Source organism: Cyprinodon tularosa, unplaced genomic scaffold, assembly GCF_016077235.1.
Source record: "Cyprinodon tularosa strain WSP-4 unplaced genomic scaffold, ASM1607723v1 ctg540, whole genome shotgun sequence".
Lineage (NCBI taxonomy): Eukaryota > Metazoa > Chordata > Actinopteri > Cyprinodontiformes > Cyprinodontidae > Cyprinodon > Cyprinodon tularosa.
Genome location: NW_024039275.1, coordinates 844,454 through 868,820, shown reverse-complemented (window position 1 = coordinate 868,820; position 24,367 = coordinate 844,454). Strand labels below are relative to the sequence as shown.

The window sequence follows — 24,367 nt, the reverse complement described above, 5'->3', positions numbered from 1 at the left end:
TTTAGAGATAGAATTGAAAAACTATGCAAATAACTAAATGGATGTAAAAAAATAATAATAATAATAATGCCATGGTTGTAAACGCCTATTGAGCCTGTTAGGGGGTTATAAGATCTAACAGCAGCTGGAAGGATTTGCCGTTGCTTCCTTTGTGCCTCTATGTGGTCAGGAGTCCTACAGGCCACTAAAGGGCTTCTGTGGCTTAATGCTGCTTGGGAGATATTCTGACAGTAATGTTAGATTTCTTACAGTTTCCCTGCCCACCGTGTCCAGGGGGCATCCTAAGACATAGCTGTCCATCCTAATGAGCTTATCCACCAGCTTCCTCTCAGCTACAGATGAACTGCTCCAACATACCACACCCTAAAAGATGGCTGATGCCACCACAAGCTTTAGAAGGTCTAAAAGAGTTCTGCCTGCACTCCAAAAGATTTGTCTCCTCAGAAGACAGGGTCACTTTTGGCTCGAATTTAGTCGTTCCAGTCCATTTTATGTTAAGCTGAATACCCTGATATAAATGTGATGTTTACATCAGCCTCATGTATTTCTCAACCACCAGCTCCTTGGTTTTCCCCATCTCAGCCTTGATGTGGTTCTGTTGCAGTTTACACAGCTGTGTATTTCCTGTCTCATCTGTGATGAAGCTGACTGTAGCATAGTTCTCTGAGACCTTCTGAAGGTTGCAGGCAGTTGATGGAGGGATTTGCAGTGTAGAGGGTCAACAGGATATTTGCCATAGCATTTCCTTGCGGTGGTCCTGGGCTGCAGCCCTGCCTGTCAGACACGCAGTCCTGCCTCCTTACATCATGTATGTCCTCAAGAGCCGCTGTCCTGCAGGCAGTAGGGGTTCCCCCTGCTTCAGCACAGCTCATTTCCCTTAATAGCTGATTAACAAGCTTTTGTTGAACTGCAATCACCTGAATGAGCTCTGCTGAAGCTGGGAAACATTGTAAAGCTTTAAGGCAGGGTTCTCAAGGACCTCAATCGCCTGGATCTGATGCCCTCTGGACCCGCAGCCCTCCTCACTTTGATCTTTAGTCTGAGAAAACAAGGGCTGCGCAGTTCAGGAGGAAACGCAGGTAGTCATCAAAAATCAGGGCATCTAAAAATGGGAGACTGGGAAGGGGGAGGAGCTAATGACTAAGTAAGTACTGATACAGGCAATGCACCCTGCCCATCTCCTTAAGCGTGGGAGCTCTGTTTGTGACCTAAAATAACTCAACCTCCTCTTTTCAGTGGGGAGATCACTCTACCCACCTGTTTAGTTTAGGTCATGTCTGAGTTTCCTAAACACATTTCACATGACTGAAAACTGATTTCATATCCTACTGCACAGCTTTTAGATAAGAGGCTGTACCGCTTTGTTAGTGTTGTCATCTCCCTCAGATATGAGTCAATTTCCTCTCCTTAAGTTGAAAAAAAAAAAACATTTCAAAAGTCTGTTATCAACATATGTAAAGCAAGTCTCTGCATGCAGCTCAGACAGCACTCAGCCCAAAACAGACAGCTGCAGCACTTTTTTGTGAGTGTATATGTCTGCATGTCTGAGTCAATATTGATACAGGGATGATCTGTCTGCTCTCATCTCTCCTGGAAATAGCTGGTTAGGATTCCTAATCTATAATTTGCAAAAACATGAAAGAAAGGTGTTTAAACATTAGGCAATGTGAATCACTTAAAACCCAGCCTCAAATAAAAAAGTAATCCCTTGACACTGAGTGCACTTAAGATTATTATTTTTTTAATTACACACATGTATGAAAAGCGATTGGCTTTGCTGAGGTTCCAGTGTGTTCGAGCATGACGTTCAATCTCTTAACCACAAGCATTCATGTTCAGATGGTATCTGTCTCCAAGAGAACATGTACAATAAGTAGATATCCTTTCAGCAATCTGATCTGATCTACGCTGCTTTGGTCCCCATATTCAGTAGGTAACACAATATAGCTGAAGGAAAAGTTGAGTTATAAAATGTTGAACAGGGCCCCAAAAAGAATTGTATTTGACGGCCCATATCCAGCACCAAAATTGCATGACTTCTCATGCATTGTGCTTTGTTGGCTAGTACTGATTTCTTTAACTAGACATTCAGACCCCTTTGCTTTTTTTTTTTCAAACAGGGAAGCGTTACACCCTAAGAAATGTGGCCTCCCCTCCTTTGCGGATTACTCAGCAAAAGTGTTTGGAAACAGTTGTGATTTTGAAGAGATTACATGGGTTATGAAGCAGAACAATGGTCCAATGCAAATAAGCAAGTCAAACTCTGAATAGGCCAAAATAAAGGTTTTATGGTACTTCAGTCAAAGTCAGGACCTAAAATTGTTTGAGATGCTATGATATGTCCTTACATATACTGTTTATGCTCAAAAAAACATTTACTGTGACAAAAATGACACAACTAAGTGTGGGCAAAAGTTTTCCCATATGTAAAGAAATGTATAACTGCAGATTATCACAAACTCTAAAGGAGTATTATTGCCATAATTGGTGACATTTCTAGGATGATTATCAATTTAAAAATAAATGTATCTAATCATTTTATCTTTTTCCTACAAGTTGAATTCTATTATTTGCCATGTTTAAATGTGACATATAATGTAAAAAATCTAAAATGAAGCAAATGCTTTTCCACAGCACTGTAAGTCTAAGTGAAACGATGGAGGCGCCAAAGACAAAGTAATTGTATCAATACATTTCTTCTAATTGTCTTTTCTCTTTGTGTGAGTTTTTCAGATTAAATTATTCTTATTGCCAAATTGCCAGACAGGACCCTGTAAAAAACAAACAAAAAAAAACAAACAGTAAAATATCTTTCCTGGATGGGAAGCGAAACCTCTTCAAACTTGGAAACAAAGTTCAGTGGATTGTTTTTCACATGTTTTGGAATGCAAACTCTGTAATGTTTCCCTATTTCAATTAATCTGCATCTTGATTATTTTTGTGTTATTATTATATTATTATCTATTTTAATTCTACATGATTTTACGTTATTTTTCATTCATTGGGTGGCAGCTACTGTATGACAGGTTAAACACATGAACAGGGTAGTGAAGGGAGGAGCGACAGCCCTTATTTGTACAGTCCTTTGCGCATGCGCAGCAGTGCGCAGCAGTTGAACATTATGACGCCACCCATTCATTAAAAACAAGACAAGTCCGGACACACACCGTCCGTCCGACAGCCGGTGGACAAGCTCAGGCTGTTCTGGCCGAACCCAGTGGGTCCTGGAGAAAAACAAAACAAGACAGAGAAGAACTTAAGGAATAACCTCCGGAGGATTCATTTTTAAAGCTGTGAGCGCATTTCTGGACCAATATAGAAAGCGCTCGGACCAGTTTGTGAGCTGCCGTTCCTCGGGAGCATCGCCCTACCTGTCAGAGGAGGACGCTGGAAGAAAGAAACATCCTGTCGCTGACAATGACCTTGGAGGATGAGCTGACAACGGCCTCGGCGAAGGGAGACACGGCCGAGGTGAAGCGTCTGCTGCTGAAAGGAGCTCCTGTTAACGGCCTTAATGGGTTTGGGCGAACGGCTCTGCAGGTCAGTGGCTCCAGATGCGCTCAAGCATCCGCGGAAAAAACAACAACATCCAACAGCGACCACTGCTAAAGGTTCTGCCTGAATTATCAATGTTAAAAACTCAGGGGCCGCTTTTAAAAACAGACTGTGGAATCAGGGTCACTAAAAAAAAAAAAAAAAGAATAGTCACGGTCCTAATGACGCACTGTCTCATGAGCATGGATAATATCATACATATATATATATATATATATATATATATATATATATATATATATATATATATATATATATATATATATATATATATATGATATTATCCATGCTCATGAGACAGTGCGCCATATGCATATACACTATATTGCCAAAAGTATTTGCTCACCTGCCTTGACTCACATATGAGCTTAAGTGACATCCCGTTCCTAATCCATAGGGTTCAATATGACATCGGTCCACCCTTTGCAGCTAGAACAGCTTCAACTCTTCTGGGAAGGCTGTCCACAAGGTTTAGGAGTGTGTTTATGGCAATTTTTGACCATTCTTCCAGAAGCGCATTTGTGATGTCGCACACTGATGTTGGACGAGAAGGCCTGGCTCTCAGTCTCCGCTCTAATTCATCCCAAAGGTGTTCTATCGGGTTGAGGTCAGGACTCTGTGCAGGCCAGTCAAGTTCATCCACACCAGACTCTGTCATCCATGTCTTTATGGACCTTGCTTTGTGCACTGGTGCACAGTCATGTTGGAAGAGGAAGGGGCCAGCTCCAAACTGTTCCCACAAAGTTGGGAGCATGGAATTGTCCAAAATGTCTTGGTATGCTGAAGCATTCAGAGTTCCTTTCACTGGAACTAAGGGGCCAAGCCCAGCTCCTGAAAAACAACCCCACACCATAATCCCCCCTCCACCAAACTTTACACTTGGCACAATGCAGTCAGACAAGTACCGTTCTCCTGGCAACCGCCAAACCCAGACCCGTCCATCAGATTGCCAGATGGAGAAGCGCGATTCGTCACTCCAGAGAACGCGTCTCCACTGCTCTAGAGTCCAGTGGCGGCGTGCTTTACACCACCGCATCCGACGCTTTGCATTGCACTTGGTGATGTATGGCTTGGATGCAGCTGCTCGACCATGGAAACCCATTCCATGAAGCTCTCTGCGCACTGTTCTTGAGCTAATCTGAAGGCCACATGAAGTTTGGAGGTCTGTAGTGATTGACTCTGCAGAAAGTTGGCGACCTCTTCGCACTATGCGCGTCAGCATCCGCTGACCCCGCTCCGTCAGTTTACGTGGCCTACCACTTCGTGGCTGAGTTGCTGTCGTTCCCAAACACTTCCATTTTCTTATAATACAGCTGACAGTTGACTGTGGAATATTTAGGAGCGAGGAAATTTCACGACTGGATTTGTTGCACAGGTGGCATCCTATCACAGTTCCACGCTGGAATTCACTGAGCTCCTGAGAGCGACCCATTCTTTCACAAATGTTTGTAAAAACAGTCTGCATGCCTAGGTGCTTGAATTTATACACCTGTGGCCATGGAAGTGATTGGAACACCTGATTCCAATAATTTGGATGGGTGAGCAAATACTTTTGGCAATATAGTGTATGTGCCATATATATATATATATATATATATATATATATATATATATATATATATATATATATATATATATATATATATATATATATATATGCAATATTGACTGATTTAAACATTTATCACTTATCTCATTTAAAAGCGGTGACGGGAATTTTTTTAGGGCTTAGAAAGAAAAGTGGGATGCATTTCAAAGCCGCCCAGAAACGAAACCGCACAATAAATATAATATACACACAGTTTTGTTTTCATGATTAGTTTTCATGTTGACTGCAGGCTTAATTTCCATTATGAGACCTGATATTTAGGCTGTTATTAAAGTACACTTTTAAGCAGCTTTATCTAAAAAATACAATAATCCTGTAAAGTAAGTTTTTTTTAATATAGGCCTATATATATATATATATATATATATAAATTAATCATTAAATAGTGGTTTAATTTTTAAATTGGTAGTAATTATAAAGTTGCAAGATTTTTTATGTGTATCTATGAATTTGTTGTAAATACATTAAATAACGCAGAGCAACTGAGAGCATAAATGGATTCTTTTTTCTAACTCTACAATAGTGTTTTGTTAATTAATCTAACAGGTAAAACTTGTTAGGAATGCAGTAGCCTATTAGTGCGGCTTGTTTAACAGAAGAAAATATTTGCAGAGCTTCACTTTCAAATCAGTGACTGTAAGCAATTCGGTTTATTATTTTTATTTTTTGTGTAATAGCGTTTAAAATGAAAATAAGTTTTGTATTTTTTTTTTAATATTTTTTTTATTTTTTTGCATATGTCCAATCAATTATGCTTATTGTTTTTTTTTTGTTTTTTGTTTTTTTTTCGGGAGAGAACCCTTTTTGTCAGTAGATAAATTGATGTCCCTGTTGTGTTGTGTGAAGGTGATGATGATGGGCAGCTCGCCGGTAGCTCAGCTCCTGCTGGAACACGGAGCGGATCCAAACGTGGCGGACAGCAGCACCGGGTCCACCCCGCTGCATGACGCGGCCCGGGCGGGCTTCCTGGACACGGTGCGGCTCCTGGTGGAGGCCGGGGCCAACCTGCAGGCCCGAGACAAAGCGGACTGTCTCCCGATTGATTTGGCCAGACAGAGCGGACACAGCGATGTGGTTTCCTTCCTAGAGACTCTATAAGCAGTGTTTGCTTTGATATTTCTTTATTTAACTCTGTTGGTTCTGATTGAGGACCGAAAATACGGCCCTGAAAAGGCCTTAATTTATTTCTTTATTTAACCAGATAGGTCTTTTATTAGACACATTTAAAATTATATATTTTACAGTTATTAATTTTTATTTAAGAGGGTGCTATAAAATTTTATAAATGTCCTTTGCTCTTCTGAAAAAATTGTCCCTGGACCTTTTTTTTTTTTTGGAACTTGTAGCACTCAGAGCAAAATAAGAAGACATGACTTTTTGCACATGTAATAATTATTTTAAACTATGCACTATTATAAAATCAATAGTGAATTAACCTTTGATGATTAAAAAAGCTGTATTATAGATGTAAGGGTTTTAAACCCTTGAAAAGTAAAGATAAACATGCTTGAAATTGCGTGGAAATTGGATCCTTCTTTTACAGGCTAGTAAAAGATACAATGGGAAGTCTAGCTCTGTAAGGACAATTTAAATGGATTTAGTTTGATGCACTTTCTCAAGTCTGGGCTAAATGATTAAATGCAAGAATGGGGTAAAGCTTGTAATTGCTTCTTTTATTTGACTAAAAACAGCCACCTTAATTCAAAACCTGGAATACATTTTTTTCTTTTTCCTTTTTTTGCATAAGGTTAAATCAGTATCGGCAGGTTTGACTAAGAAATCATGAAGTTTGTACTGGCCTTGAATAGCCTGATAAATGCAGATATACCCTGGGCAGCTCCTCCTTTTGCCGACCTTATCCTATTGAAATGCAATCAGCCGTTAGATTTAGTAGAATTTTGTCCAGTTCCCATGCACAAAATTAATAGCAACCTTGTTCAGGGCATAAATTACATAAGCTAAATACCATAATCTGGAGTTTGGGCATGAATTCCATTTCTAAAGCCTCTTTAAAGCCCAAATCAAAAATCCCCAATGCACGTGGCAAATACCAATACTCCACTGGAATGGCCTTTATATCATCTGCATTTAAAAACATTAGCTTAATCCATTACCTCCAAAAAATTATTGGATTAGTTTACATGTCAAGCTTTGTGGCAATAACCTGACAAACTGTGTATCCGTTAATAAATTATTCATTGGAAAAAAAAACCTGATTTTCAGCATTCAGTTCATCTCAGCTTATTCATATAGTGCCAGTCTTTAACTCATTATAAGTAGTGACTGGAACATTTCAAAGCTGCTTTTTCTGTAATCCAATCCTTCAGATTTTCTGCTGAGATTTTGCATTTAAACTAAAAAGAACAACAACAAAAAAGCAACAAAGAACATTTGTTTTCTTTTTTCATTTAACTTGAGAAATTACCTCAAAGTTTTGCTTTATAGTTTTATTCAGATATTGTTTTTCATACAGATGCGTTTACAGTTCCGCCATAAAAAAAAAAAAAAAAAAAGAGGAAATGCAAGTGAGCTGGATATTGTGCAACACACAGAGCAATGAAAAGTAAAGGCAAACAAAATAACAAGATAGAACACAAAACATGATTTAAGTGAATTGAAACGCTGGACTTACGGATAAACCTACAGTTTTCTTATGTTATAAATTTGCATGAAATATATGTTCTGCAAAAACTACATGTAGCACTTAAACTGCAAGTTCTATTGTCAATTAATTGTAAGATAGCAGAAAGAAAAAGATTATACTAAAAAGCAATTTCCTAAAAAAGCAAAAAAATATTTTTATGATCTGGAGATTTAAAAATCTAAATTTAACTGCTGTATTGAAATCAAGACTGATATAATACATGTATGTGCTAAACGTGCAAGTTCATCTTTCCATCTGGTTAAATTGCGACTAAGATGGACAGTTTAAAGGTAGAACATATAGAAAGTGTAAAGGTTTATAAAATACAAAATATATCACTCTGCAACATATCAAGTATAATTTCAAGACTTTTAAAAAGCATGGATCAAAGGGTGAAAAGGATTGACCTGTGAATCAGCATGAAGCTTCGAGGTGCATTTCAAAAAAGGAAAGTCCCTAAGCTCCAGCTAGACACAAACAACCGGTGCATTATTCCTGTGAGGCACTTCTCAATGATTCACCAATTATGAATCCTTAAGCAGAGTTGGGCGCCGTTTCGTCAGTGGCTGGATACGTGCACGTGTTTGTGTGGGATTATTCCTCCTCCTCCTCTGGTCCAAGTTTTGATTGCCAACTCAGTGCTTTGGTAACATTACTGAACACAGAGCCATCGTCTGCAACGAGAAAAAGGAAACCATTTATCCTTTCATTTTTATAGACTTTATTTCAGATGCAGTGATGAGGAAGTTGTTGAGAGTTTTTTAGGAGACTGTTTTCCATAGTGAGAATAGGAGAAATGCGATGAATGATGAACATTCAATTAGGGCTGCTACTAACGATTATTTTACAAATCCATTAATCTGTTGATTATTTTTTAAATTAATTGATTAATAATCGGATAGCCAAAGGCTTTTAAAAGAGGATGTTTTATTAAACTAAACCAGGTGAAACAAAAACTTTTCCACTTTAGGAGTTCTGGATAGAGCATAGTGTCAGAAGAAAAAGATTATCTTAAATGCAAAATATTTATATTTATATATATATATATATATATATATATATATATATATATATATATATACACATACATACACACACTTTTTTTTTACTATTTCCATATAATTACTGCTCCCAGCAGGTCGCTCTGTCAGCAAAATCTTAGTTTACAGTCTATATTCCAGTTCATGTTAATCGATTACTAAATTAGTTGACGATTATTTCAATAATCGAATAATCATGATTAATCCAATTAATTGTTTCAACCCTACATTCAATTATGTTAAAAATAAGATTCTTCCAAAATAACTAATAGGGTCAAAAGCTATATTTGACATATTTTATCATTTTAAAATTATAGGTGTAGTAGAGTAATTGAAACATACACAGCAGTCTTTGTGTGAAGGACACGTTAACTAAAAGTGCTTGTTTAAAATGGAGGTCAATCAGCGAGGGTAATTATTCAAAGAATCATTGGCATTTTAAGAGGTATTTTACCCTAGATTGAGATTAAAACCTCTTGTCACAAGGTTGTTTTATGAGGTAAATACAGGAAATGTGGGATTTTGTTTTTGGTCCAATGAAGCAGTTCTCAGAATCACAGTTACAAATCCAAGCCCAAAATTAGCCAATCCCTTGCTTTTTTTTTTTTTTTCCCCCTCTATATATTCTTTATAGACGTGTCATAGATATCAGTGTATCCTGACAGAAAAAAAAAAAACGAATAAAAAAAAAAAATCAGAAATCTCAACAAACCAGTGTAAATGTCAACTCTTTACATATCCATATTTCTGACTATTTATTTCAGGTGATTATCTCCGAGGGTTTTAGGTTGGGAAAGCCTCCTTACCATCACCTTGATCTTTAGCTCCCACAGATTCTCAGTTTTAAACTGGAAATCTGGCTGGGTAACTAAACGTTTTAATACCACATACAGCTAGAAGACAAAATGTTTGTGAAATTCTTATTCCTTTATTATAAATGGCAGATATTTACAAGGTTTAACATGTAAATATGCCAGATTTAGCCAGAGACATAAACGCAAAATGAATACTGTACAAGATATGTTAAAATTAAATGAAACAGTAAAGTAAATTAGGATCACTTATTTACAACTACATAATTAGTAAATCACAAAAGATAGCCAAAATCTAACAAATAGATGGATAATTTTAGGCTCAACCAGAAATGTAAATCAGTTCAGATTCTAAATAAAAATATACCTACAGTATTTATTCCATTTATGCAGTTTCCATAAAGCTGAAACATGTTGAATTTTTCTTTTTTTTCAGCACGTTTTGAATTAAGCATAGTCTTCTCCCATTACACTTTAATGTATGGGAATAAAGTTATTCTAGGGATATAGAAAATAATTATCGTCTTTAGACATTTTAATTATTATTCTATCTCTTTTTAAATGACTGATAAGAGAAATTTACTTCAACTGTTACCAGAGTTAAACTACAGGAAAAAACTTTGACTTTTTGTTGAACTCTACATATTTACTTCCACATAATGTAAATTATCTCATTGTTATGTGCCCCAGGCACATTATGATTTTTGTCCATTTCTTTTCTTCGTTTGCTTATAAACTTTAGTTGAAGGATCTTTTTGTTAATATATTTTAGGATTCTTTTAGTAAATTAATTATGTTAATTTGTGGTGCTGTCGTCCGCCTATAAATAGGCTGGCCTTCAGCATGTTGGTGTGTTCCTTGCGTGTTCCTTTCGCGTTCCTTTCCAACCTCGTTTGGACGCCACTTCCCACCTGCTTCATTTGCTCCATCGTGCGCGGTGCGCACTTGTCTTGTCGCTGCGGCCTGCAGCGGACGTTCCAGCCTGCCATGTGGTATTTTTGTTAACTTTTTCTTACTTTTTTCTTGAGGTTTTTGGCCTGGCGGGACCGGTAGTCCTGTTTTCGATTTTTCTTTCGCTTAGGTTATTTTTTGCCTTTAGTCCGGTACCAGTAGGGGCTTCGACGGCCCTGTATAGGGTTGGCCCCCTGCTGTACCGTTTTATTCTGTTTGATCGGCCTGCCAGGTCCAACTTTCTGTTGTTACTTTGGGTTTCTTTTTTTATTTTTTTGGGGCACGGGATTTGAGGGCCGTTAATTATTTTTCTCTCCGCAGAACATTTGAAGAAGCCGAACCAAGAACAACTAAAGCGGAGAGAATTTATTAATAAAATATCTTTTTTTGAACCCTCATTTTCGTCTCGTGTCCTCAAATATGTTGTGTCCTTGGTGAGCGTAACACGCATACAGAGTCTAACTTTATGCTGGTAAAGCAAAGGAATGTTTTAGGGTAGTTTCTTTTGGGTTCTGCGTTGAGGTTTTTGACGGTTGTGTTTTACTGAGGAACTTCAAAGTTGGTGACAAATAACGGGAAAAAAAAAAAAAAAACAGAAACAGGAGCTTATTTACAGGATGAAGCCCTAAAAAGGATGAGTGAATTGTTCCAAAAGACCTTCCTGAAGTGAAATAGAGCGTCTCTGCTTACTTTTAAGTTCTTCATGGTCTGAGTCCAGTCCATCTGACTGATCTGTGGTATGGCAGTAAGCAGGATGCTGCTGGCTTTGTTTGCGTTTTCTTTCATCGTCTTCAGGACATTGTCGACACAAACCTAAAACACAGCAGAAAATAGCAGCAGCAGCATTATACCATAGATGATCCATCCTTCATTAATGTCTCAAACTGTTTGCATCCCATTCAAAATGACCATGTTCCTTTTTTATTTGACTTTCTGTTAGCGGGTTACATGTATGGGTATCCCAGCCATGACCTCAGACAGTGGCTTGGGTTAATAGGAAGTTTTCAGAAGTCCTTTCAGTTTTCTTTTCTTGCTCCAGGCTCAATTAAAATAAATAATCATGGAAGGTTAGGTTAATCAGCTGAACAGGTTCTTCTTTCACAATTTTCCTCTTCATGTCTTCTCCAAAAGAAATGTCAACAAACAAGAACCCAACTTTTTTTTTTCCTCTCCTACCAGAAGTATTAAGATAAAGCAGGATAAATTATCACATTAAATACAAAATAGTTCATTTATAAATCTAAATTACAAATTTCATTCTTCTTTAAAGCAAAAAAAGGCTTTTTAGTCAAGTAAAGTTAGAGGAAGATGTTGAAAACAGCCTAACTTTAGAGAGACCTTATCATGGTTTGGCTTTCTTAAACATACACTGACTAATGAGTTCCTGAGTATAAACATACCCGCAGCATCATGCTGTCACTACTATATTTTACTATGGGGACAGTCTGTCATTGTGTTCCTCAACAAGTTGCTAAAACTAAACTGCGCCATTCTAACGCATATGGTCTAAAACATTTCCATCACTGTAGGCTGTGTGTTTAGAAGCATTGTACTAGCAGATTGTCTTCCAGGTTGCCTTCTTGTTTTTTATTTGTTGCTCCAACTCCCCATCAACTCTTCTGACCAGCTTCCCTGTTCTTGGTGAAAAAAATAAAGTATCTCTACAGCATGATGCTGCCACTACTATGTTTTATCTGTGGGGTGCTGCATTCACTGGGACGTGTCGCGTTAGTTATCTGCCAGACAAAGTTTTGCCCATCAGGCAAAAAATTTCCCCTTCGGTTTCATCTGAACAAAACACATTCTTTCACATCTCTGTTTTACTTCCTACATCGTTTGTGGCAAAAATGACTTATTAGTATTTCCTTTGGCAATGCCTTCTATCATCTTTGATAAAAGACGGTTGGGTATCGTTTAAAAAAACCTTGAAATCCTTTCCCCCGTACTCCACAGACAAACACTCCTTTAGGATGGCAGTAATGTGATAAACAATTGAAAATAAATTATTTGCTTATCAAGCCAATTTAAACATATTTATGACATTTTTGTGCGTTTTAGCCCCTCTTAGTTTTTCCAATGGTGCATTTGATCAGCATTCCTTAACTGTTGACAGTGCTATAACTATAAAATGAAGTTTTGGAAAAGAAGAAAATAATACGAGCTGTCACTCAACTCAACTAAAATCAATCAATCAATCTTTATACCACAAACAAAAATTGTCCATAGTAAAAAAGGAAATTCTTCATAGGAAATTCTTCAAGCTATAAAAAATATAGATTTATGACTTAATGTTTGACTTATCTTTGCCTGTTTAAATACAGTATATCGTGACAGGACATATGACTGAGACTACAATGAAAGAAAGTTGCTGCCTATACAACTCTACAAATAAAAAAAATTAAAATCTCTCTGCTCCATATTTATCCAAACATAAAAGTTTTGTGTCTATTAAGGAAAGATTGACACCCATTTAAATGACACACCTGTTTTAAACAAAAAAACTCAAAGTGCAGAGGCAGAACTTTTCTAAAAATAAAATAGTCATTCATTTTGAACAGGAAAGTCTTTAGAAGTTCCATCTCGTAATTTTTCAAATTTCCTGTCAGAAATTATTAAGATTTCTTGATTTGTTTCCTTTTATAAGTCTAATTAAAAGAAAGGCTGTAAAATCTGCACATTTTAGAGCTAAACTTACAGGTATGTGCAAATGCAGCTCGCTTGTTCAGCGCATGTTTTGTTTGATGAGGTAGTTCGCCACGTTTTCTCTCATCACACAGCTGATTTACGAGTGGTTAACATTGTGTCAGCATAAGTGTGTGTACGTAAAAGCAAAACAAAATGGAAAAGACTCTCAATTATTGCCATTATTTGAGAGCCTGTTCCATTTCCTAAGGGCTGTTATTTAATTTTATCGTTCATGTAACCCTGAGGGTTTACTTAGCAACTGTAAAATGATTTTCATGATGACTAAATAAGTAACTTAGGGTCCAATATGACAGTTCTACCAAAAGCTGATATTTATCATAAATATTAAATAAATCTAGAAAATAATTTGCTTTAAAGCCGCATATCTTGCGTATGTACATGTTTTTTTCTAATATTCTGGTCGATATTCATCAGATATCAGTTAATATATCATATCATTTTTTTTAAAGCCGTCAATATTCCACATCAGTCGGGCTCTAGTAATGGGCCAATCTGAATAAAATGGGTTGTGTAAATAAGCCAGTTGGCATAATATCAACAGAAACTCTGTTAGACTGTATTCTGATTAAGATGAGTGATTTAGGAGGATCCATGATTTGACCGGCATTCTTCTAAACACTTCGAATTTAGATCAAGGCTGTATGAGGAGAAGCACAACAGGTCTGCGTTGGTTGTTTTGGGAAGTTTGACATAAAGATGTACTTGGATTACTTTTTTCATTTAATCTAAAGACATTTCAATCCAATCAAAGAATTCTGAGGATATAAACATGGCTACAAGGTGGCTTCCCTCTACACTGATTATGAGCATCTCGTGCTACAGACCACCAAGATCACTTCAAGCCAGACAGTTGCAAATATAACCAATAGGTTGACTGAAGACATTAACAAATGGGGGCTGACCAGAAAACACCCTGTAGTTGTTACAGACAACGCTGCAAATATGGCTTGTGCATTGAAGATAATGCAGCTCATGTCTGCTGTGTCCCCGCTGTGTCACGTCTGCTTGCTCGTGTGAGGCTTCACTTTTTCACTTTTCACTAACAAGTTTGCACTTTTGAGGCAGTTTTGTTCACATCTCAAGTTTAAACTGTCTGATTTACAAGTTTGCACTTAGTGTTTAATATGACTGGAAAAAATAAAATACATGAGTATTTTGAAACATGGTTGAATCACTTTCATTACTGTAAAAACGGTTGCATCAAAATTAATCGTTTTATCAAATCAAATTTATTTGTATAGCCCTTTACAATAGCCAAATTGTACCCAAAGTGCTTTAGAACTGTATGAATCAAAATCAAATCGATTCAGGACTTTGGTGAAAATACCCAGCTCTAGCAAAGAGGCCTTCCAGCCACAAAGACACGGAGCTCAAAGATACATTTTCAAAAAAAAAAAATTTTAATAAATAAATTGTATTACCAGTGGAAAAGAAAAGCTTAGTCCGGAATTAGAAGAGGAGTTGGATCACTGTGCTTATAGATATTATATAAATATACTGAAAATAATATTTATTTTGGCATGCCAAAGAACTAGTGCTAATAGTTTTCCACCTCGCTGTACTTTGTACTGAAAACTACAGGCTGTTCATTCAGGCCGCACAGCAGATATCAGGAAGCTACAAACATTGTTTTATTAAAAAAAACAAAAAAAACAAGGGGTTCAATTATTTCTACCACTGCTTGATCAGGAAGTGCTGGCACTCATTTGCACGTTTTACAGCTAAGGTTATAACCCTACAGGAAATACTCATTCACATTTAGTAATGCGAACATCGGAAATTCCCCATACAAAATGCTTAAACCTGCTTCAAATACCAGCTGTACTATCTGTTTAATAAATGCAGACAACTCTCTAACACAAAGCACCTCATGTTCAAATATCAAAAATGTTGATCATACAACCTCTCTGGGTTACCTTCAATTAATTGAGTAAAATCAGAGCTGTTTATTTTCAAATATTACCCTAAACACCAGAGCTATTCACAATGACACAAGTCTTTAAAATACTTAATCCTGTAAATTCAGTGATGTGGAAAAGAAACCAAAAGTTTAGTGAATAATCATATAACATTTAAATGCAGTCTGTTGTTAATCTTCTACTTGGGTTTTATCTGTAAACATACTGCTGTACTCTTCTCCCTTGAGGAGCTCCCTTTATATGAAGACCAAAAGAGATGTGGAGAGAGAGAGGGGGGGGGGCAGCTGGGCTGTCTTTTAACCCCTTGAGAACTACTTAAAGGCATTTTTCATTTACCATTTTATTCTTTATTAATTACTCTAAACTAATTTCAGAAAAGTTCCACTCCACTAGAGGTCCTGGCCACTAGAGGGTGCTGCTATCGGTGAGGCGTATTGCGTATACTTCCTGTTTTGACTGCTGACCTACATTCTGTGGTGATGGTCAGGCTATCTCTGTCTGAGCAGAGTTCTCTTTTCTATATCTCCGAGTAACTAATTGTCCAGAAGCACTTTTCCACAAGAAACTTCATGCATTCACACAGTTTTTATTTCTGGTATTAAGAGGTAGCTAGCCAACGCTAGAGCTAGCTTAGCTATGGCTTCTCTCTTTGTCTCCCCTGACCCTTCTCTCTCTCTAAATCTCCCTTAGCTTTGGAGGCGAGGGTGTCAGAGTTAGAAACCCGGGTTTGGTTTGTCGAAATTCATGGAATCAGATTAGGCCCACTAGTGAACAGCCTGGAGCCACCAAGATCAGGAAAACTTTAGTTTAGTGGTCTTTCAACAGTTTCTGAGCAGCCAGGTGACAAGGTGAAGGGACGCAAAAAGCACAGTCGTTGGTCTCTGCCCACTGGTCACCACCAACCCTCCCACATTTGTAACCAATTTTCCCTGCTCGGAGGCTTCGGTGTGTAAGTTTGCCAAAACAATGTTAAACTCAGCCATTTTCTCTGGTTCCCTCCCTGAGATGACATGTTTAGCTGCATGTCGACATTCAAACGCTGCTTGTCCAGGTGGTGTCCTGAAAACGATGTGGGCTACATTGATAATTGGCAATCCTTTTGGGGAAAACCTGGTCTGATTCGGAGAGACGGCATCCATCCCACTATGGATGGTGCAGCTCTTCTTTCTATGAATCTGACCGAAGTTATTAGTCTTCCAAAACACTTCCAACACATGGTGCAGACCATGAAGCAGAGTCGTAGTTTAACACACCTCTCTGCAGCAAGAGAATTATGTGAGCACAAATGAGGCAATTCCCTCCAGTCATTTAAATGTTCACGTACCGAATAATCACCAGATTTCACATATTGAAGAGAAATATCAGCTGTACTGCTGCCATCAACACCTTTGCTTATAGATGTTGGAGCTTGGCATGTTTTTCAGTATAGTCCTGTTTCTCTTGCTGTGACTAACTGTATGCATAACTGTATGCATGCATATACATTAGGGCTGCAACAACGAATCGATAAAATCGATAAAAATCGACTTTTAAAAGCGTTGGCAACGAATTTAATCATCGATTAGTTGTGTCGCGCGATTAATGCGTCATCCGCCGCCGCCGTCATCCGGGGGAAGAAAAAAAAATATGGCGGAGCGAGTCAGCGCCGCAGTTGCAGTGTTGTCAACTCAGCGACTTTTCAGACCCCTCCAGCGACTATTTTTCAAAAAAGCGACTAGCGACAAATCTGGCGACTTTTTACGGTGTCACTGGCGGCTTTTGCCTGCCGTGGGGCGCCTCCCCCATCCCAACGCCTTTCTCCCTCTCCCACAGGAATCCCTCTCAGCACGGCAGTCAGAGCCGCAGGATTTTAGTGAGGAGTTTACCCTCAGCGTCCAGACTGCAAATGAAGCGCGCATGCGCCGGGATTGACGGCGCAAATTGATCACAATAATTAAAATAGCCTGCGCTTTGTAAAGTGAAAAAAGTCGTAACATGCAACTTTTGTAAAAACAAATGAACATGGCGCGGAAGCACCACTGTTATGATGCAGCACCTGAAAAGAAAACACGTTGGAGCCTTCAATGGCAGTGAAGAGAGCTGATCAGCAGGGTGAGCGACCATGTTTGTTTCATTTTAAAGAGGGGAAACGTAACGTTAGTTTCTCAGGTAGCTCATCTGATGCTTTCCTTACCTTGTTAGTAGGTTACAGACAGTGATAAGGTTGGCTACTTATTTTACTTTTAATTTCATTTAAATTTGTTTAAGCAGCGTTTATATTTTCTTTATAAATAAATTAACTTGCAAATTATGAGGGCAAGGCTTTTAAAGTTTAAATCTTCTGGCAAAGATAAAGAAAAGAAGATCCTGCAATTTATGGAAGTAAAGCAGAACAAAATCCAGCAAGATCAGTAATATGTCAATTAATTAACTGCCACATTCCCATGTAAATACCTGTCTTTGGAGGATGTGTTTTTTAGCACCCCTAGTTCTCTCATTTTTATTCCAAATACAATTTATAATTTGAATCACAGGGCTATTTTTATCTCTATGGTTCAGTATTTTCTCAAGCAGCAACTTTAACTGCTATACTTTCCTGTCTTAAAAGGCAGAACTCTTCTAGTCTAAAAAAAACTCATTTGTTGAAATGGGGGGACCTATTGTTTGAACCCCTTTGGGGCTTTAAAAAACAAAAATGCCTGTCTCTTTTTGCGCTTTATGAAACAAAGTAGCCTATATTTTGTGGATGTACAGCTACATTTCTCATGTAAGTTTGCGTAGTTTTTACACAAACATTTATTTTTCATATTGCACCAGTACAGTTAATGAGCAACCTGTACTTGTGTGCTTGTTTGTTCTGTCTAAAATTTTTATTTTGGAATAAAGAGGTTAATATAAAAAATTTTTTTTGTCCGATTCATCGATTAATCGAAAAAATAATCGGCCGATTCATCGATTTTTAAAATAATCGTTAGTTGCAGCCCTAATATACATGCATGCTTGGTGTAAGGGATTGCTGTTGAGTCAAAGTAATCAGCTTGTTTTCCTTAGATAGAAAACTTTGAACCAATCTGACTATATGATCTGGTTGAATTGCCTCTGTAAAGTGCCTTGAGAGGACATGTGTTAGTGGGGAGTTGCGGCCTGTTGGTTAGGACATAGAGCTCGGAATCCGGAGGTTTTGAGTTAAAGCCCCACTCCCACAGACTGCCACTATGGCTCCCTGAGCAAGACCCTTAACCCCACACTGCTCCATGGGCGCCACACAATGGCAGCCCACTGCTCCCCATAAGGATGGGTTTAATGCAGAGAGTTAATTCCGTTGCTCTGTACTATCGACAGTGTAATGGCAATATAACGCTGGGGGAAAAAAATTGGTTTTGAATTTGAGCTATAAAAATAAAGTGAATAGAAAATATACAGGTGCTGGTCATAAAATTAGAATATCATGAAAAAGTAGATTGATTTCAGTAATTCCATTTAAAAAGTGAAACTTGTATATTATATTCATACATTACATACAAACTCATATATTTCAGATGTTTATTTTGTTTAATTTTGATGATTACAAATGACAACAAATGAAAATCTCAAATTCATCATATCAGAAAATTAGAATATTACTGAAGACCAATAAAAACAAAGGATTTATAGAAATGTTGGCCAACTGAAAAGTATGAACATGAAAAGTATGAGCATGTACAGCACTCAGTATTTAGTTGGGCCTCCTTTGGCCTGTATTACTGCAGCAATGCGGCGTGGCATGGAGTCGATCAGTCTGTGGCACTGCTCAGGTGTTATGATAGCCCAGGTTGCTCTAATAGTGGCTTTTAGCTCTTCTGAATTGTTGGGTCTGGTGTATTGCATCTTCTTCTTCACAATACCCCATAGATTTTCTATGGGGTTAAGGTCAGGAAAGTTTGCTGGCCAATTAAGAACAGGGATACCATGGTCCTTCAACCAGGTACTGGTAGCTTTGGCACTGTGTGCAGGTGCCAAGTCCTGTTGGAAAATGAAATCTGCATCTCCAAAAAGTTGGTCAGCTGCAGGAAGCATGAAGTGCTCTAAAACTTCCTGGTATGTGGCTGCGTTGACCCTGGACCTCAGAAAACACAATGGACCAACACCAGCAGATGACATGGCACCCCAAACCATCACTGACTGTGGAAACTTTACACTGGACTTCAAGCAACGTGGATGAAGTGCCTCTCTTCTTTTCCTCCAGACTCTGGGACCTTGATTTCCAAAGGAAATGCAAAATTTACTTTCATCAGAGAACATGACTTTGGACCACTCACCAGCAGTCCAGTCCTGTTTCTCTTTAGACGCTTCTGACGCTGTCTGTGGTTCAAGAGTGGCTTGACACAAGGAATGCGACAGCAGAAACCCATGTCTTTCATACGTCTGTGTGTGGTGGTTCTTGAAGCACTCACTCCAGCTGCAGTCCACTCTTTGTGAATCTCCCCCACATTTTTGAAGGGGTTTTGTTTCACAATCCTCTCCAGGGTGCGGTTATCTCTCTTGCTTGTACACTTTTTTCGACCACATCTTTTCCTTCCCTTCGCCTCTCTATTAATGTGCTTGGACACTGAGCTCTGTGAACAGCCAGCCTCTTTAGCGATGACCTTTTGTGTCTTGCCCTCCTTGTGCAAGGTGTCGATGGTCGTCTTTTGGACAACTGTCAAGTCAGCAGTCTTCCCCATGATTGTGTAGCCTATAGAACTAGACTGAAAGACCATTTAAAGGCTTTTGCAGGTGGTTTGAGTTAATTAGCTGATTAGAGTGTGGCACCAGGGGCCATCAATTTTGAACCTTTTCACAATATTCTAATTTTCTGATATGATGAATTTGAGATTTTCATTTGTTGTAATTTGTAATCATCAAAATTAAACAAAATAAACATCTGAAATATATGAGTTTGTATGTAATGTATGAATATAATATACAAGTTTCACTTTTTAAATGGAATTACTGAAATCAATCTACTTTTTCATGATATTCTAATTTTATGACCAGCACCTGTACATTTAAGTATCAACGGCTTAAAGAAATATCTATCGTCACCGTCAACCTTTAGTTTTTCTTCTTAAACTGCTAAGAAAATAGCAGGGAACTCTTTTATCGTCAGCTTGGAAACACAAATTGCACCTGCTTGAACCTGTAGGTGAGAACGTTTCAACACAAGTGATTATTTGGTGACTCTCTGTTACATACATTTTTCTAGGCATCTTAGAAAATATCTCACAATGAATTATCTGAAATGTGTTCATGGACCCTGTTTTTTATTTTTAGGAAATTATCTTTTAAACATCAACATATATCAGTTGTGGAAGTCTGAAGATGATGTAATGAGCATTAAGTACAAACAGACATTGCTGCTATACCCATCCGGTGCTTTCCTCCTCCTTCCTCCCTTTTTATGTCATGCTTAATGAATAGGTTTGTGTTTTTGTGGAACTTCATAGCACGAAGACAGTGAAGCTCATGACTCATTGTGACTCAACCTCCTCTGGCAGGGCTTCCACCGGAGGCTGGCAGGCTGAGCTGAGTGTGGGTGAGGAGGGGGGAGGCAAACAGGGAGAGGCTAGGAGGTAGGATGAGGCTGAGACGGAGTGATTGGGGGGGGCGGAAGGATGTGGCGAGGGTTTTGCAACAGGAGGGGGAAGAGGTCAGCTGCAGGAACTCGGAAGTAGAGTTGAGTCTAGCTGGATTCGAGACAAATAAAGCCAAAATTCGCCCACACACAAGCAATGTATGAACTGCTTTAAGGAGAGTGGCTGCCACAGAAGAGGCCACGCCGGAAGCTTTAGGAACCCACAGACAATACAGACTTCTGGGAGCTCAATATCATACAACTAATACAAAACTGTGCAAAACCACAAGGATTTACCAACACCTTGCATGAGGAAATATTAAAAGTAATAGAAACTGTGATCAGGAAAGCAGTTGTAAACAGAACTGCAGACGAGAGGAGTCAGTTAATGATTTCCAACCTGCCTTGCAATTAAACCATATCCAGCCTTTAAAAGTGACGTCTATCATGGGACACGGGGATATAATTGTAAAATAATCGTTTTATTCGTTGGACCTACAGCACAGAGCTGTGCTAATAAAAGGAAAATGCTGAGTAAGGAACAGCTGTGCATCATACTGTAGGCCAGCTTCCTTATAAGCCCTAAAGTAAAGTGAAAGAGGCTGACCACATTCAGCATTTTTGTAATGACCGCTTTCATTTCAGCTTCAGGAGAGATTGCCATCAGTAGGTTTGGGGGAATAAATGGACGTCGGTTTCTAGACCTTAGTAAACCAGCTTCCAATAAAGGGACATATTTTACTGTTTTAAAAGGGAGCTGCTGTTGTCATGTAGATTTCCAAACCTGGAAAACTGGACAGGTTAACTAGGGAAACTGAATGTTTATAGTCATAATACCTGTTTATAATTCCTGTGGCTTCATTGTAAACTCAGTGAAAGCACCAGTCTGAGTAAAGACTCCACCTGGTGATCAGAAAGTAGCACACAACTGCCCATCCCCCACGTGTTGCTGCACTGTCTCCTTCTACTGGAAAAGAAACTTACCACCATGGTGTCTTGCCTGTAAGTTTAAAAAAATCCAGTCCCCCGACACTCACCACTTCCTAAACAACTCTTTTCAATACATGTGTATTTTTTTGCCTTCAATTTCAAAAGGTTAGGGCCACCATCCTGGTCTGTCACTTCAAAGGTGTTGACCCAGTCCTCCAGCCGACATTAAAAAGGCAGGTCAACCACAGCTACATAGCATCCTAATGAGTCAGTCAGATATCGAATAGGTTAAGCTCAATGTTCAAATGGCACACAAAAGATCTGTGAATACTTGAGAAGTCTCAGTCCATTTTTGACAGAACAGAGAAGTGAAACTATCTGATGTTACCAATGCTGAGAAATTTCAAGATCTCAAAAAATAAAATGTCAAAAATATTAGCAGAAACCGGCATTTAGTATAGCTCTATTCATATCGTTGACTGCTTAGATGTTTAAAGCACAAAAGGTTATTATAGTGTACAGCAAAAGTATAAAACATTTTATCCTTTTTTTTTTATTTCAGTAGATAGACCTCAACGACCATCTAGAAACACAGATTGGCTCCATCTTTGATTGATTTAAAACAGCATTGAAACAAAATTCAGCCATGAGTCTGACTTGGCTGAAACTCTTGGTGCAAAACACCAGACAGGACACATCTGCACAACCCTTTTTCCCCAGAGTCAAAAGCCAAGAAACAACAAAAATTGAAAACAGTTCTCAGCCATGTCCTGCCACTCACCGCCTCTTCATGTTCCTTCCAACAATCGTAGTCTGTTGCCATGGCGATGCTGGCGTAGCACATGCCAGCCTCTTTGGCGAGGACCACCTCTGGGACTGTGGTCATGTTGATGACGTCAGCGCCCCATTGCCTGAACATCAGGCTCTCAGCCCGAGAGGAGAAACGGGGTCCTTCAATGGTCAGCATGGTCCCTCGCACGTGGCACTTGACGCCCAAACTCCGCGCCACCTCCACCAGAACCTGTCACAGAGAACACTACCTATAAAAGCTGTACGTGGGAATTGCTCATTCATGGCATTTCCTTCTATTGCATATAAACAGCCCCTTCTTAAAACTCTAATATTTGCTCATCTATTTACCTTTATCACCAGGGGTTATTGTATTAGAAGAACCAAACATCGTAAGATACTTTATTACCAAATTTTTGAGTGATTTTTGGTTTAATCTGTTACAACAAAAACCTGGTTATTTTTTCGCTCTATGTTTCCAGTGCTGTGTAACGCCTTGGACATTGTATTCATCAGCCTAACGATGTATAGGAAGGCTGTGATAAAAGTTGCACTACAGCTCCAGTCCAGCAGGTAGTGATGATGAGAACTCTTAAATCTTGCATATTAATCGCATTAAAAAGTAGATTGTTCCACGACAACGGTGCCACTTATGGCAATGGGGTAAAACTTTCCTAATTTTGATTTTTATTGATTTAATCTTTGAATAACTCTGGCAGTTATATCATTATATCAGGCATGCGACAAAGGTAAATTATTGATTTCCTAATATCCTCTACAGTATATCTATCCAGACATTAAAGTTTATTAAAACAATTCTTTTTGTTCAGCTTAACATTAATCTAAGTCAAACAGCTCAGCTTAGCGATAAATTACACATCAAAATGAACTAAACCTTAACTGCTAGATTTAATCCAACTAAAGTATACATGTGTTTAACTTCTTTTTTACTGGTGGAAGCTAGGGGGAGCTTGAAAATCTGCTTGGAACAAGTTGTCAATTGCCTGGTCAGCTGACAGCTAGAGAAGCGGGCTAACACCTCCAAAAAACCTCTGAGCCCTTTTGCAGTTAAGCAACATCTTGATCAACTCGGCAGATATTTGAATTTTACACAGCTTCATTCCTGCCTAAATACGTTGCAAAAAACTATTTTGTGTCACAGAAGGTGTAATTTATCACACCACTGCACCCAATCTTCAAAAATCAGTTTCAACCTCTTTAAGTTAAAGAGTGTTTTGATAATCGGCACAGAAGCTGTAGAGATCCCAAACTCTAGTGGGAGAATGTCTCATTCACTTCACTAGATATGAATTTATTAGAATGGCTTAAAGGAATAGTACACCCAAAACATGATTAGCCTTCATTTTCTACTCACCCCCATCCTGAACAACACCCTGGAGTACTTTTTTGATATCTCAAATGCATCTGGAGATCTGGGAGGCTTCTTGCTGTCTGCTGACATTCAAATAATGGAGGTGCCCAGCGCCCGAGGCAGAAAGGTCCATAAAAGTCCACAAAAAACGTGTCAATATTCCTCCATACTGCTCGTCCAATGTAATCCAAGTGTCCTGAGTGGGTAGCGTCCATAATTTACTCGAAACGAAGTCATTTAGAATGTTTTTAGAGCATAAACAGTAGTGTATAGGATTTCCTGAAAGCGCGTGCCTGCGCGTTCACAACGCTACGGAAGCCGGCAGACCAAACCAGATGAAAGTGCGCATTCAGCGTCTGCTCTGCCGATAATGCAAGCGTAGCAGAAGAAATGTGCTGTTTACCTGTGCAAAGAAAGAAACAACGAAAGAAAAATGTCTGAGGACTTCAGTGTTGAGGAAGAGCATGA

The 24,367-nt window shown here is 38.5% G+C and overlaps 2 protein-coding genes across 2 annotated transcripts in view; one reads left to right on the top strand and one right to left on the bottom strand.

The window, feature by feature from the left end:
- Positions 1-3,126: 3,126 nt before the first annotated feature.
- Positions 3,127-6,584, top strand: cdkn2a/b (cyclin-dependent kinase inhibitor 2A/B (p15, inhibits CDK4)). The gene is made up of 2 exons (XM_038304768.1): positions 3,127-3,540; positions 6,011-6,584. The coding sequence occupies exons 1-2, from the start codon at positions 3,418-3,420 to the stop codon at positions 6,260-6,262; spliced, it is 375 nt and encodes a 124-aa protein (XP_038160696.1). The 5' UTR covers positions 3,127-3,417; the 3' UTR covers positions 6,263-6,584.
- Positions 6,585-7,658: 1,074 nt separating this feature from the next.
- LOC119796274 (methylthioadenosine phosphorylase) overlaps positions 7,659-24,367 on the bottom strand; it is a 50,789-nt gene continuing 34,080 nt past the window's right edge. Inside the window, exons 6-8 of the mRNA XM_038304767.1 lie at positions 22,520-22,759; positions 11,302-11,424; positions 7,659-8,482 (exon numbers count right to left, since the gene is read on the bottom strand). Of these exons, the coding sequence (XP_038160695.1) occupies positions 8,444-8,482; positions 11,302-11,424; positions 22,520-22,759 (402 nt within the window). The 3' untranslated portion in view covers positions 7,659-8,443. The remainder of the gene's footprint in view (positions 8,483-11,301; positions 11,425-22,519; positions 22,760-24,367) is intronic.